General features: G+C 35.8%; 1 protein-coding gene across 1 annotated transcript in view; it reads left to right on the top strand.

Annotated features, from left to right (window-relative positions):
* zranb3 (zinc finger, RAN-binding domain containing 3) overlaps positions 1 to 14,861 on the top strand; it is a 54,295-nt gene that overhangs the window by 16,272 nt on the left and 23,162 nt on the right. Inside the window, exons 5-9 of the mRNA XM_059543246.1 lie at positions 1,086 to 1,317; positions 5,571 to 5,656; positions 7,017 to 7,188; positions 11,846 to 11,962; positions 14,153 to 14,272. Coding sequence (XP_059399229.1) covers positions 1,086 to 1,317; positions 5,571 to 5,656; positions 7,017 to 7,188; positions 11,846 to 11,962; positions 14,153 to 14,272 — 727 coding nt within the window. The remainder of the gene's footprint in view (positions 1 to 1,085; positions 1,318 to 5,570; positions 5,657 to 7,016; positions 7,189 to 11,845; positions 11,963 to 14,152; positions 14,273 to 14,861) is intronic.

Below are 14,861 nucleotides of genomic sequence, written 5' to 3'. Positions count from 1 at the left end.
GGATGCTGGGATTGATTTTACAGCCCATGCAGTCAGAGGGTCATGTTGTCTTTTTGCCTGTTATTGATGCTTCTAAAAAGAGGCTCACAAATTGCTCTGTTTACTCTGAGATTTCTGGCCCGAGGTTGAGTCGACCTGTGAAGTTGTTACCATGGCAACATCTCCCTCTGAGCTTGATGAAGGCCTGTCAGCATGGTGAATGATATTTTAACTCTAATGGCTTCTAGTGCAAAGCAGGAACACACATCATTTCCTTTCAGTGTACGGCTGGCATCTTTACAGTTTGTATCGGAAAACTGTGAGTCTAAAAAGCATCAAATGCTTTTACGCCCAATGAAAACACTAATAATGTAAACTAGTTAAAATATATCTAAGTGTACACCGTTTCGTTTGTGACAGATTTATAAGTTTGCAAGTCGTGCCCCGAAATTATTGTTGTTTTAGCAAAAAGGGTAATTTTAATTGCTAATTGTAACTAACCATGTAATTGTTTATAGTTATTTTCGATATTTGTCAAAGCCCATGTGCCCAATCGAACCTAACTTTGTTTTTAGAAGAAAGCTAATTTTTCTCAAATGTCAACATGGAGATGTTGCCTGACAATTTATATGTTGTGGTTGTATATATTATAGTATAAAAGTAAATTCTGTAATACCAATTGCAACACATAACATTTGTAATGTGATGCTGCAAGGTTAAAATTTGTTTAGTTAAATAAAATCTTTAAATATTGTTTAGTAAATTAGTGGAAAATACTTATTTTGTGCTCGTATAGATTGTGAATAAAGTCTTTTAAGACAATAGACATGCATAATATAATATGGAAGTCGGCTAATACGACTACCGGCAACAGTTTTGCGCGTAAATGGTGACAGTTTTCATTTTTGGGTAAACAATTACTCCACGTCCTTCACCCTAGTTACATCAGCAGACACGTAGTTTTTTGTGGTGGACAGCAGCCATTTTGGTGTTTATTTGTTTTATGCATTATAACTCAAATGAAAAGGACAAGGTACATTTGAGAAAGCTAATAAGAATTTTGCAGCAAAATTGAATTCTTAAGATGTTTTGTTGTTGTTTTGTAGGAGCATTAGCACTAGCAAAGTGACTATACTTGGATACGGGTTGCTCACGACGGATGCACGCCCCCTGCTGGAGGCCCTGAACAAACAACGATTCGGTGTCATCCTAGTGGACGAATCCCACTACCTGAAATCTCGCAACGCAGCTCGTAGTAAAATATTGGTGCCAGTCATTCAGAACGCCAAGCGTGCCATCCTTCTAACTGGCACCCCGGCGCTGGGCAGACCAGAGGAGGTATGGTTTCCTCCAAATCTGTTTGTCATTTGCTTTGATTTATTAAGCCATTTGGTAATATGCAGCATGGTTTTGTTTGAGCTAAACCAGGAGGAGATCTTGTCATTAGCTGACATATTTCCCATACTCCAGTCATCGCTCATGTCACCCAAAATTGCCAGTGCGATAATATAATAAACTAAAAGTTTTGATGAGTTCCCCCGTCAATATTACCTCTAAGTTATTAAAATAATTTATTTTACTATTGTACTCACTATAAAATTATCTGATTACTACATGAAGTTCTTGTGCGGCACATTAGTTTACATTGGGAATAAACATTTAATGTCATTCTCATATTTTCTGTAAATTGACAGCATGAAATTTGTCACACAGTTACTATCTCGCTGGTCTAATGACTCACTCGCAGCGAAATTAAATTAATCAATCAAACAAGAGATCATTTTCAACGTTGATACTTTATACAATGCAGCCTAGTAATTTGACACCAGTGTCGGATATTTTATCTCATTTCATGTGGTTTTGTCCACCTTGTTCTGTTTGCCTCGATATTACTCTGGCCGGGGTGCTTATTTAACCCATTGACCTCTGTTGAGGCGGATTATCAATGCCAAGGGGAGACGTGAGAAAAAATGAGGGTATTTTAAGTGACTTTAGAGCCACATCTCTGAATGAGATGGAGGGAAGAGAGAGAGCGCTCTCTTTCACAGGTCTTAAAAGCACAATGCTCATCTCTGCTATTATTACACTGTCCAGAGGTGTGCCAGTAATATTTGTAGTTTCCACGAACATCGTTGTCCTCACAGCGTCTCACTCTGTTCCTGTCTCTCTCTTGCTCTCTTTGTTCCCAGTCCTTTTCATTTTTTTTATATTATTTGGGTCTTTGCTTTCATGTCACAATCTGTGACTCTGTCATGCTGGTTTTAAGAATGCAAGAATCAGGCTGCTGTGTTCTAGTAGGTTTTAATCTGAGTGGATACATTTAAAGGGATAATTCACCCCCGAAAAAATTAAAATGAAATGAAAATTAGAAGTTGTTCCAAACTTGTATAAATACCTTTCTTCTGTTGAACATAAGCCCCTTTCACATTGAGATTTCGGATAATACACGGGTAATGTGTCCCGACAATTGTTCCCTGATCGTTAGATTTTGGTTAATTCACATTGCCAGTGATTTTCCGAAATCAGTGGGCCCTATCATGCTGACGCATTGCTATTTTAAGGAGCTGAAAATAGACTGCGCCATAGACCAACTCAAACCTGGTGCAATGTTTTTTCTTCGTTATTTAAAGAGCGTGTTAGTATAGGTGGGTCCACAATGCGCGTATATGCTGCTTATTAAACACACGATGCACAGCAGCACACAAAAATGCCAAATATTAAAAATTAAAGAATTGCAATGCATAAGAATTTTTTGTAGGTTAATTAAATATATATATAGAATTAGGCTATCTATTTGCTCACACACGAACAGCTCCGTTTCATCTCGGAGACGCGTTCTGTCTTTGTGCTTGCCAAATTCTGCCGTGTAAATAGGAAATCCGTCGTGGCACGAGCGCAACTGGCTCTTAAAAGGAATGGAAGATGAGACTCTTATTGGTTTATTGCACGTTACGTCCAAAAAACACCCATTACTCATTAAGAGAATAGGGACAACCCGTCTAGACCATGCGCCCGGGCGCACCAACCGTTTTTCCATCGTTAAAATAGCAAAATTGGATTTGGAGACGCCAAATCACTTAAGCTGGCGAACGATCTCAGCTTCAGCGGGGATATTGAGGCGCTAACTGATCTCTGTTTCATTACAGTTTGCACATATTTTTCCGTCATGAACGTTGTTCTGCCTTCAAAACACCCGGTAAAAGAGTTGCATGATAACGTGCGTCATTACTACGACACACCCTTTACGGCATTTATTCTTGCTTTTGTTCACACAAAGCTCGTTCCGGGGCTGAACCCAGCAATGTTACTAGGTCCCCAACCCAGGATTGATTCCAGGATCAATCCCGGGACTTGTTTTTGCTTTCACACAGAAGGCAATCCAACAATTTTCTGGGACCAACGTGCAGTGTGAAAGGGGCTATAGAAGATATTTTGAAGAATACAGCTAATCAAATGGTTAATAGTTCCCATTGACTTCTATAGTATGAAGAAAAATACTATGGATTCAGTGGGGAACATCAGCTGTTCAGCTGAAGAAAGATTCATACAAGTTTGGAACAAATGATGACAAATCTGGGTGAACTGTAACTTAATTTAAAGCGGTTAAAACTGATGGTACAACAATGTAGTCCTGTGTACCTGGGTGTCAATTGTTCAAATATTGAAACATTGAAAATTCATCTTCATATACATTTGCAGTGAACAAAAAACATGGGCAGTGAATTATGAAAGACTTTGGTCAGAGTGGACGCCATATTTAGTTTGGGGTAAACGAAAATGACTCTAGATGGGCGATTATATGAAAAAAAGAAATCTTGATATTGTCAATTTTTCTTATGATATTCAATATATATCTCGATATGTTTACATTTGCATTTAAATAATAAAACTACAGGGGGAAAAAAATTAACTGGGATAAGTATTTATAAAATTTTTTTTTTTTAGCTAAGAACACAAGTTTGTCCACTGTCTCTGAGAAGCTCTGTGGCATGAAACTATGATCCCACTGCCACTTGTATATATACAAGACTTATATACTCTCTCTGTCTATATTATGAAAACTGGTAAAACAAATGAGAAATATTATAAAAATGTAATTCCTATTAGTAATTCCACATTGCCATAGCCTATGTTTCTCTATTCACACAACAGCGATTGAGTTTTGTATTTGTGTGCGCATGGTTGCCAGAATGCTTTCATACCTAAAATGTGCTACGCATATGCATGACGTCAATATTTTCAAAGATGGCGATGGCATTTTCAGAAACTTCAAAACGCTGTTGTCGTGTAACAGGCAATACGCATAACATTTTTCCAGTTTTTGGCTAAAAAGGTGTCATGTAATTGTTTCCTCAGTCTTCAGGAAACAAAAGAGAAGGAAAGCACCAGACTCAGACGGCGTTACACCAGACTGTCTGAAAACCTGTGCGTTGCTGTTGTCTCTGTGTACTTGAAGCTTTTATCACCAGAACAAATTCCTTGTATGTGCAAACATATTTGTCAAAAAAGCTGTTTCTGAACACCAATGCAAATTGTTAACAAAACCATTATGAATATTAGGTATTCCATATGCAAATAATTCACAAAGCCATTCTTACAAGCAGAGCAAATTTCTTTGCAAATTGTTCACAAAACCATTTCTAAAAACCAATCTTTTTGCAAATCATTCACAAACCTTGACGAACATTACAAATTCAAATGTGAATCATTAACAGAACCATTAAAAGCTAATTGTTTGTGCCGGTCATTCTCAAAACCATTATGAACAGAATGATTTCCATGTACAAATAATTTGCAAAACCATTCATACAAAAAAAGAACAGACCGAATTTTAGTAATTGGTTCATAAAAACCATGTTTTATTTAAAGCGTTACATTCAAATCAATATGAATGGTTTTCCCAGTGTTAGATGTGAAATTCATTCTGCTCGTGTTTTAATAAAACCCATTGAACAGACTCAGTTTAGACCCAGTTTATTGACCAATACATTAAGCAGGAAATACTAAAGGCTTCATTTTGAGGGATGCCACGTTCTGTGCACTGTTCTGGTACATTGTGAGAGCTGCTATTTTCCTTCTTTAAAACGTTCACCGGACAAAAGCATTACCAAAATGTACATCATTACATATGCAAAGACCTCTCAAGATGACTCTTGTGTGCGTATTATGGGAGTCTTGACCGCCATTGGTTCTCTAATCATTTTGAAACATCTAGCTGAACTTCTTACGAAAGACACAACACAAGTGTTTTCTTACATTATCAAGATAACCACTGTTAAGTTTATACTGCGCGTAATGTGCACTGTGAGACTTTCTCTTAGAGGAAGCACATGTGCATTTTATGAACTTAATACCCAATTTAATCAGCTTTAATCAGCAGAGTATTTGTTTTCATCAGCCATAAACAGAAATCTGCTGACCGATTTTCATTAAACTCATGATTGCAAAGGCCCAAGGTCAGAACTATAAAAGTGTCCTTCTTTTTAAAGTTTTTTGTTGCCATTGGAAGTCACTAGTGTAAAGTTAGTTCTGTATTTGACATTTAGGATGTCGCAATGATTGATGTTTTGATCTCTTGATCTCTCTTTCAGCTCTTCATGCAAATCGATGCTTTGTATCCACGGAGATTTGGAACCTGGAGCGACTACGCCAAAAAATACTGCAACGCCCACTACAAGTAAAAACACTTCTTGACTGTACAGTACAGCATTCAAATGTCAATTTAATAAAAAGCATCAATGGCAAACAGTTTAAGTACATAGAAAAGTTGAACACAAAAAATGGATTTATTTAATTAAGATAGTACTTAATTAGAAGACAAGTTGTTTGCACTAAATTCTTTATTTAGCGTCACTGTTTTGTTATAGTTGTTTATTTCTCAGGCAACTTGAGGAAGTTGTCATTTCAGATGCAGGGAGAAAACAATTCTTTCGAGCAAAGCAAATTTCTCAGCAAATTGTTTGCAAAACCATCCTTACATGCAGAATGAATTTGTGTAAAACGTTCATAAAACAATTTTTAGGAGTACTGCAGATGTCTTTGGAAATCGTTCGCAAATCCATTATCATGAGCAGATCAAATTTGTGCAAAATGTAAAAAAAAAAAAAAAAAAAAAAAATTCTTACAAGCAAAGCAAATTTCTTGCAAAACCATTTTTGAGTAAAAAAAAAAATGTATGCACGATGTTTGTAAAAATCATTCTTTTACAAGCAGAATGATATTGGATATCTTACAAGCACATTTTTCTGCAAATGGTTCGCAAACCCATTCTTATAAGCAGAATGTAATAGTGGCAAAATATTCGTGAAAATCATTCTAACAAACAAAACTAATTTCTCTGCAGTTTACCACTTTCCATGTTGAAAATTCCTGATATTCACACACAAATATTGTGTGAAATAGTAGCTTTTTTATTATATTAAAGCATTTTCATTCATAATTTTTTAAGTATTTAAAGAAATTATCTTGTCCACCATCTAAGCTCATTGCAATTCATTCTGCGATTATTTACTCTGTTAAACAACATTTTACACTTGCAACACAAGTTTGTAATCCCTTAGAATGCTTTCTAGGTAGACGGCTGACTAGGGTTTGGTGCAGAGCCAATTTGCTTGTGTGTGTGTGTGTGTGTGTGTGTGTGTGTGTGGCAGCAGCATTAATGTGAAGCTCAGATATGACTTGTGTCATGAAGATGAGTGGTGTTCAGAACATCTGAGAGGAGTTTTGTTCCTGTGTTGTTCTTATCAAATCTACAGCAGAGGACTGAAATGACAGCGATTCACACAAGGGTCTCTGAGTACAAATTAATCTACAGAGGAAAAGACTCAAAAGCGCACACACAAATTCCTGTCAATCATTCGTATACGCGGCAGTAAATATAAAACAATCATAATTAAATCTTACACACATGCACACACACATTTAAGACAGAAAAGCTCTCATTACAATGATAATACCTGAGGATTTTGGAGAAATGAGGTAGCTATACAGCAAAAGTGTGTTTTACGAATGAGTAAAATGTCTGTTTTCTTGTGCAGGTTTTTTGGGGCCAGAAGGCAGTGGGACTGTCGTGGCGCGTCTCATTTAGACGAGTTACACCAGCGTCTGAGTGAGATTATGATTCGTAGACTCAAGAATCAGGTGTTGACTCAACTACCACCCAAAATACGCCAACAAATTCCCTTTGACCTTCCCAAAGATGCTGCCAAGGTATGCCGTGAACGTTTCCAAGCAGTTTCACAGTTCAAAATATAAATAGCATGTGGTTACCATGGTCAGTACCATGTTTTTATTTTATTTATTTATTAAGGACCATGCTAATATATTTATTTTTTTAATTAATATATTTATTTGCTTTAAATTAATTCTACATTTAATATTTTTGTAGTACCACAGTGTTCTTGGAAGTCCGTGGCATGGTATACAGTATACTGTGTATCAAAGTAACCTGTATTACCATTTTTATATTATTAATTATAGCAAATTGATAAATTGTTGATCAATAATTATTCTATATAAATGTAAACAAATTTAAGTCTACGTTGTGAATTGAATTTTTATACATAAATTTTACAAAAATTAAAAATACCTAAAAATAGAAGGAAAAATACTTGCATCAAAAAACAATAATGATCAGAAAAAGTAATATTTTTAAATAATTTATAAGTGGATTTTTACATGCATACATTAATTTCACCAGTAAGTAAATCAATAATACTGTAAAACACTGAAAAATTAAAAAATAAAAATACTAGAACAGTAATGATTAAATAAAAATAACAGACTTTTTCTCATTTACATTGTGTTCTTTTTTTATTTCAGTATTAATATACTAGTAATTAAACTGTTTCAATGCTTAAAACAAAAACCGTTAGAAGGAAAAAACAGCAGCAAACCTTTTAAAAATATTTTTTATAATTTTTTTTTTTTTTTTTAAGTAAACATTAATCTTACTAGTAATTAAATTAACACCATAAATCTAAAAATAGTTAGAAGGAGGGAAATTTTTTGAATACCACAAAAAGAAAATTTACAGGAAACCCTTTTTTTTTTCATAATTTCGGTCTCATCTGTATTCTGAATTTCTTTTTTCAAAAGTTTACAATCATTTTACTAGTAATTGAATTAGTTAATTAATAAGGATTTTTTAAATGAAATTATTACCTAACCTTTTTGTCATTTCTAAATAGTTTTTGTGTATACATTAATTTTACTAGTAATCCAATTAATACATTAATCTAAAAATAAGAAAGCTTGCATAAAAGAAAAATCTATATTTAATTTATTAAATTGATTTCACTAGTAATTAGATGAATACTTATAAGAGAAAACCTGTACATAGAAAAAGATAACAGCAATTTCACATTAAAAAAACACCAACAAACAAACACAATTAGCAGTTTCTTGTTATAAATGGCATTAATATTATCATCTGCAAGTTAATTTTTCTGTATTTCCTCTCTTCTCTTTACACATTTTTTCCCATCACTTGTTCTGAACTAACAGAACAAAAGCAGTTAAATATAGTGATTTACCCCAGTACAACCGCCCCGTGCCTGTTGCTAGGCAATAGAATCCGATTAACACAAATTATAATTTCATCTCACTTGTCCCTGATCACTCTCTTTTATTTCCACATCTTTTTTTTCCCCTTTGGCAGCCGAGCGAGCTGCCAGCATGTTATTCAGACAAGAATTGACGTTAGTAATCATCACATTCTGTTCTGCTTATAATTGCTGCATAGTCTAAAAAGAAAAAGAAAATGTCAGAGGTGCTCGTTTCTCTCGTTATTTATTTTCACGTGAACTTTCTGTGGACCAGGGCGGCAATGTGTGAGAATCCTTCAGTCTGGCTGAAGATAAAGCCATTTTATTCTATTCTGTGTATCGCGCAAGGCTCTCGTTTTCCTTGCGATTATTTCGTCTGGCTTTCTCTCTCTCTCAAAGTAATGAGTGTGTGTGGGCAGGAGTGCTTGTACAGCAAGTTTTGAGTGTGTGTGTCAGATTTCAGAAACACAAAGAGCAGCTCACCTGCTGTAGGACCTCATAAATCATCTGCTGTCAGCACAACCTCTCTCTCTCTCACACACACACACACACACACACACACACACACGCTGTCTATGTTCACTTCATAACCCAAATCTCACCAGATCACTTTTAAAATTAATGACCTGTGTTTTAGTGAACAGTTGGGCAGAGCAAACACACACCCTGCGACTCGTTCACTAGCTAACCTCATGGTCTAATTTACATATTTATATTTACATACACGCTAGATGTTCGGCAAAGGTTGGTTAGGAAAGGCGTTTGTTATTCTGTGTGTTGATGTTTTGGTTGGTTTCGGTTTCTTCTAGCTAAATGAGTATTTTGTATTACTTTTTTTATATTTATTTGCACCTTTCATACAATACTTCACAGCTCAGAATATACGAAAAAAAAATTATAACATTAAAAATCCTAAAAGTAATTCCAATAATTACAAATTGCAATAATGTTTCTCTATTAAAACAACAGAGGTTGAGTAAGTGCATTTATTCCGCAACCACAATTGCAAACAATAGTCGAAATCTCATGACAGAACACACTTAAATGACACTTTCATTTAAGACAAACATCTCACATGGAGATCGCTGAACTTCAGCTTAATTGTTTGTCCATGTTTTCAGATCATCGTCTGCACTTCCGCAATCTGCCAGATTGAAAAAATTAAGTAAACCATAGGGGAGAAAACGTATCCTTTTAATAGAGAAGCTCTGATTTGGGGATTTTGAACTAAGCACACATGAAAACTTGCGTAGTAGAGGCATGTACAGCAGTTTCCCCACGAAAATAAAAAGAGATTGTGTAGTTTTTATTTTTTAGAATACATTTAAGTCTCGTCTTTTATCGTCAAATATATTGCATGTTGATATAGTCACAGTTTTCGTTTATTGACCTAATTGTTGTCTTGTCATTGTCTTCATTTTAGTCATGGGAAAAAATCTTGTCAACGGAAATTTTTCAACATAGTTTTCGTTAATGAAATTAACAAAGGGGAAAAGAGCACAAATAATGACAGTAAGCATAGAAATAATTCGTTTTAAATAATTTCTTCCTCAATATTAAATTTTAATTATATTATAGCTGATTGAGAATTATTTTCCGTGTTTTTTTTTGGTGTTTCTATTAATATATAGGCCTACACTACAAAAAAATTAAAATAAAATAAAATTAGTCAAACTGTAGTATACGTTAGGGCTGTCACAATATCAGATTTTTCACAACACAATTATCGTGGCCTCAAAAATCCATATCGATAATTCGTGATATCTATAGAAATCTTGAATCACACCATTGCATACAAAAGGAACAATAACACTAACAGAAGACTAAAATGCTAACCCTTTTTACTTTAGCAGTGTCAAAGTAAGACAATTTATGAAAACATCTACATATTTTAACTCCAAACTTGAGTTATAGTGTTGATCGAGTGTTTGAAATAACTTATTTCTATGAACTGATTCTTGTTTTATAGTATTCTGTTCAGTAATAAAGGCCATGTCAATTAGCATTGCGAAATAAAATAAATATAAATTATCCGTATGAAAATACCCAAGATGGCCTAAATAACACAGACAAACCATATACTGTTATAATCGAGTGCTGATTCTCATCATGATTTATCATACAGAATATTTCTTGCTGCATTTTATTCAGATACAGCGACAGTTGGATGCCTTTGTCCAAATAAGGGATTTCCTGTAAAGTCATTTGTTTTATTACTCCCATGAGTCTCGCTTGGGGACTTTCTGTGCGAGGGAATGAAAAAGTATGAATGAAACAAATCGCACGTGAGAGTTCAATGCTCCATAATTACTATGCCTCATGTTATCGTATGCGTACTATTCATTTTCGAATTTCGCCAAAACCAGTTTATTACGACATTCCTGAATAACATGATAACGATATTTCATTATTTAAACATAACGATTATTGCCAATACTGGTATATTATGCCTGTGGCCCTGTTTACACCAGTGCGCTTTTGTTTTAAAATGGCATTTTAAAATTAAAACGATCCTCGTCTACACTGGCGTTTTCACTGCTTTTCAGAAACGTTCTCCGTCCAAACTACACAACCGAAAACGTTTGTTGCATGATTATTCATGCAGGTACAACAATGAGCATGATGTTATTGTTTACACGGTCATCAAGGATACGCAGAGCGAATGTTGGCTGCCATGCCATCGTTTTCAAAAGTCTCCAATTTGGTCCATCTATCTATCTTTCTGTCTGTCTCTTCTTTACCTTTGTCACTTCATTATCAGTAATGTTATACATTGTAAAGCATGTAAAGAGCTCTGGGCTGAATAATGGTTGTGTCTCTTTCTTAAGCTCCATTTCCTTCATTCACTGCTTGACTTCCTGTCAGTCTGATGTCCAAACACTGGCAGCACCTCACATGTAGTGCAAGAGCGTTTTTGTGAAGGGAATTGGTGAGGATCTGCATTTGTTTCAGGGGCAGAGCAGGACTCAGTGTGTGTGTGTGTGTGTGTGTGTGTGTGTGTGTGTGTGTGTGTGTGTGTGTGTGTGTGTGTGTACGCAGGAGATTTATAGCGCCGGCACAGTGTGTTTCCATCTTCCACTGCTGCTGTCACTGTAGCGCTATAATTGGGCAGGTCACATGACCCAAGAAGTCGTTCTGCAACTTCAGGGAATTGTGTCTCCTTCTCGCTCCCTCTACCCCTCACTTTCTCTCGTTCACACTTCATCTATCTTTATTTTCTGTTTTCCTTGCTGCTTTTTGCCAAACACTGGGAAAGTAGGACAGTTTAGGATATCATTAATTGTGCTGCCCTTTATGGATTCACTTTCTCTTTCTCACAGGAAGCGAGTGCTAGTTTTGAGCAGTGGGAGAAGCTGATGAGCTCTGAGAGTGAGAATCAGTTTGTGGAGGTGATGAGCCTCATCACACACATGTATAAGCAGACCGCTGTTGCCAAGGTAAAACGTGTGCAGAATCTTCAAGATGTTTATTTCTCATTTCATATCACATTAATGTCTAAAATGGCTTTAGATCTCAATGCTGTAGAACTTTGTGCATTTCCTTTTCTTTTTAGAAGTGCTTTTTTATGCAGTTCCTTTGCTTTGTGTATAAGTTTTGTGATCCTTTGGGTTTAAAAATACTCTCTGTAGTGTACTGGTTTTCAGTTTTAAGACCGAAGCAAATTTTGTAAAAGGGGATAAATCGACCATATCAGGTTTTTTTTTTTTTTTTATATAAAGTAACCGGTCATGAGCTTATCTTAGAAAGTTAAACGCCGAAATGAAAAAAACATTTTTTTTTTTACATATAGATAATTTAGCCTGTGTTTAGTACAGGGCTATTATAGTAATAGTAGTTATAGTATAGTAAAAAAAGTTACTTAAACATCAACTGAAATATAAATATAAAAAAAAATTCTTCCCTTGGCAACTAACTGAAATAAATTTAGTTCAACTTGCTGTACAAAACTAAAACAAAAAAATAAAAAAGCGATACAGCCATATATAAGGGAAAAACTGCTTGGATGACAAAACATACAAAAAAGTTGTTTTAAATCATAACATTATTATTAAGCAAGCACATTTATATTTCAAAGTGTGCATCATGGTTGTAATTCAACCTTCAATGTATGCTTTTTTCCAGTTGTATAACAACAGATAAATACTGTTTTAATGTTAAAATAACGAGAAACTAAAAAAACGATAAAAAAATCCAAGTGTGTTATGGTAATGTGAATTTGCTTAATTTACACATATATATGTTCCTCAGTTGAAGACTATAACATTCTTTTATATATATATACCCTCAATCAGGCAAAAATCATAATCCTAAACACATGAAACGTAAGATCACGCCTCTCCTTAACAACCCTTTCTTTAAACCAAACCATTCCTGAACCGCATCCACCTCTGATCTGTTATTTACAGCATCTGAGTAAAAGAACAGTCAGCTGGCCCTCATTTCAACTTCAGCTCTTTCTCTGAATGCCATCAGAATAAGGGCCATCTGCAGTGAGCTTCCCTCCTCTAACGATGAGGGACAGCGTGAACCCGCCACTAACGACCACCATGGCAACCGGCCCTTCTGTTCTCCACATCAAACACCGCGGCATTGCCATGGGAACGAGCTCCGGGAGGGCCGGACCGACCTTAATGCTGACCTTTTTGATCGCCCCGACATCTTTTCCTGCAGATCTCAGACTTAACAAGGTGTTTTTATGAGCTCCAGACGAGACCCGCCGTAACTTTCGCAGATTTTTGCATCACTCACATGAACTTTAACGTCACAGTTCGGAGAATGAAGTGACTTTGTACAGGTTTGTCATTAAAAAAGAATAAAAGAAAGACACTTCATTCCACCAGGAGTTTTGGATGTTCTTTCTTCTAAAAAGATTTAAGCTAGAACCACTTTATATCATCCTCCTGAGCACAGCATGTGTCTTGAATGAAGCTTTCCAGTGTGTGTGTGTATCAAACAATATAAAAGCTGTGTGTGTGTGTTTAATTTGTCAAACATGTGTTCTGGTCCCCGCTGCTCTTGTCCTCTCCTCTTTTTCATTTATTGTTGCCGCTGAGATGATATCCTCTCTCTCTCTCTCAGGGCAAAAATATGCGGTGTCAGGAATGGTGTCACTTTTTGAAATCACTGTTTTTGCCAAGCGAAAATGAGTGAACCGGAGCCACCGCTCACACACGTACACTCGAGGCTGTAAAAAAGCCTTTGCGCTCCTTCACAGACAGTTTCCAGCACCAATTAGGCAATATTAAAAAGGCAAAACTCTTCAGTAATGAGAAACCCGAGTGCAGCTTTGAAACTCAAGAAAAGAGGACTGGCTTCCGGCAAATGACTCCATGCACTGTTCATTTAACAGCTACTCTAACCATAACAGGCATTAGCTGACGAGTTCATCTCACGGTTAAGGGATTTTGAGGTTTTTTTTTTTCTTTTTTTTTTTTGGAGAAGGGGTTAAGGGGTTTGATTGGAAAAAGATCTGCTTTATAATTCAATTGTTACCATATTAGAATATTAGAATTAACTATTATTAACTAAATACTATTATTAACTATTAAAATGTTAGAACGTTAGAATTCCTAAACTGCATTTCCTGGCTGGATCACGATATGAATTTTTCTTTCCATCTCTCCCAGGCCGGAGCGGTGAAGGACTATATAAAGATGATGTTGGAGACCGAACAGCTAAAGTTTCTGGTCTTTGCTCATCATCTCAGCATGTTGCAGGCGTGTACCGAGGCTGTCATCGAGGTCAAGGTGTGTGTGTGTGTGTGTGTGTTTGTGTGCACTGAGACTCTAGTGAAAGCAAAATTATGTCAGCAAATCAACACTTCATTAAATCAGCCAGCAGCAAAGCCTGTCACACTGCCGTCCGAACACACACACACACTGACCCATTCAGAGAGAGAAAGAGAGGTGGATGTTTGTGTATGTGTGTGTGAACTGAATGAGAGATAAGGCCAAAAGAGGTTTGTGTAAAAGGGAAAAAACTGAATGAAAGGGCTTGACAGCACTAAAGGAGGTGAAGGAGAGCATGTTGATTCCCTGGTTAGAGAGTTCATTCTTTGCTTTAACACATTCCCTCAGTAGGGCACTGGTTCTTACGTACGGCAAAAGAATAGGTCAGAATCTTGCTGTCAATCAGTTGAGTGTTTGTTTATGAACCACGAGTTTAAAAGTTCATGCAAAAATGTCAATTTTGTCATCATTTACTCACCCCTGTACCAAAGCTAATGACTTAATAGCGAGCATTCAAAATTAGAGGAATTTTAAATATCGTGCTGTTGGAAAGATTATTCATAAAGGTATCATAAAAATAGAACATATGACTCGTGCACTTTATTTC

The sequence above is a fragment of the Carassius carassius genome, chromosome 48 (genome assembly GCF_963082965.1).
Source record: "Carassius carassius chromosome 48, fCarCar2.1, whole genome shotgun sequence".
NCBI lineage: Eukaryota > Metazoa > Chordata > Actinopteri > Cypriniformes > Cyprinidae > Carassius > Carassius carassius.
Note: the sequence above shows the minus strand (reverse complement) of the source record. Positions and strands in the feature narration are given on the sequence as shown.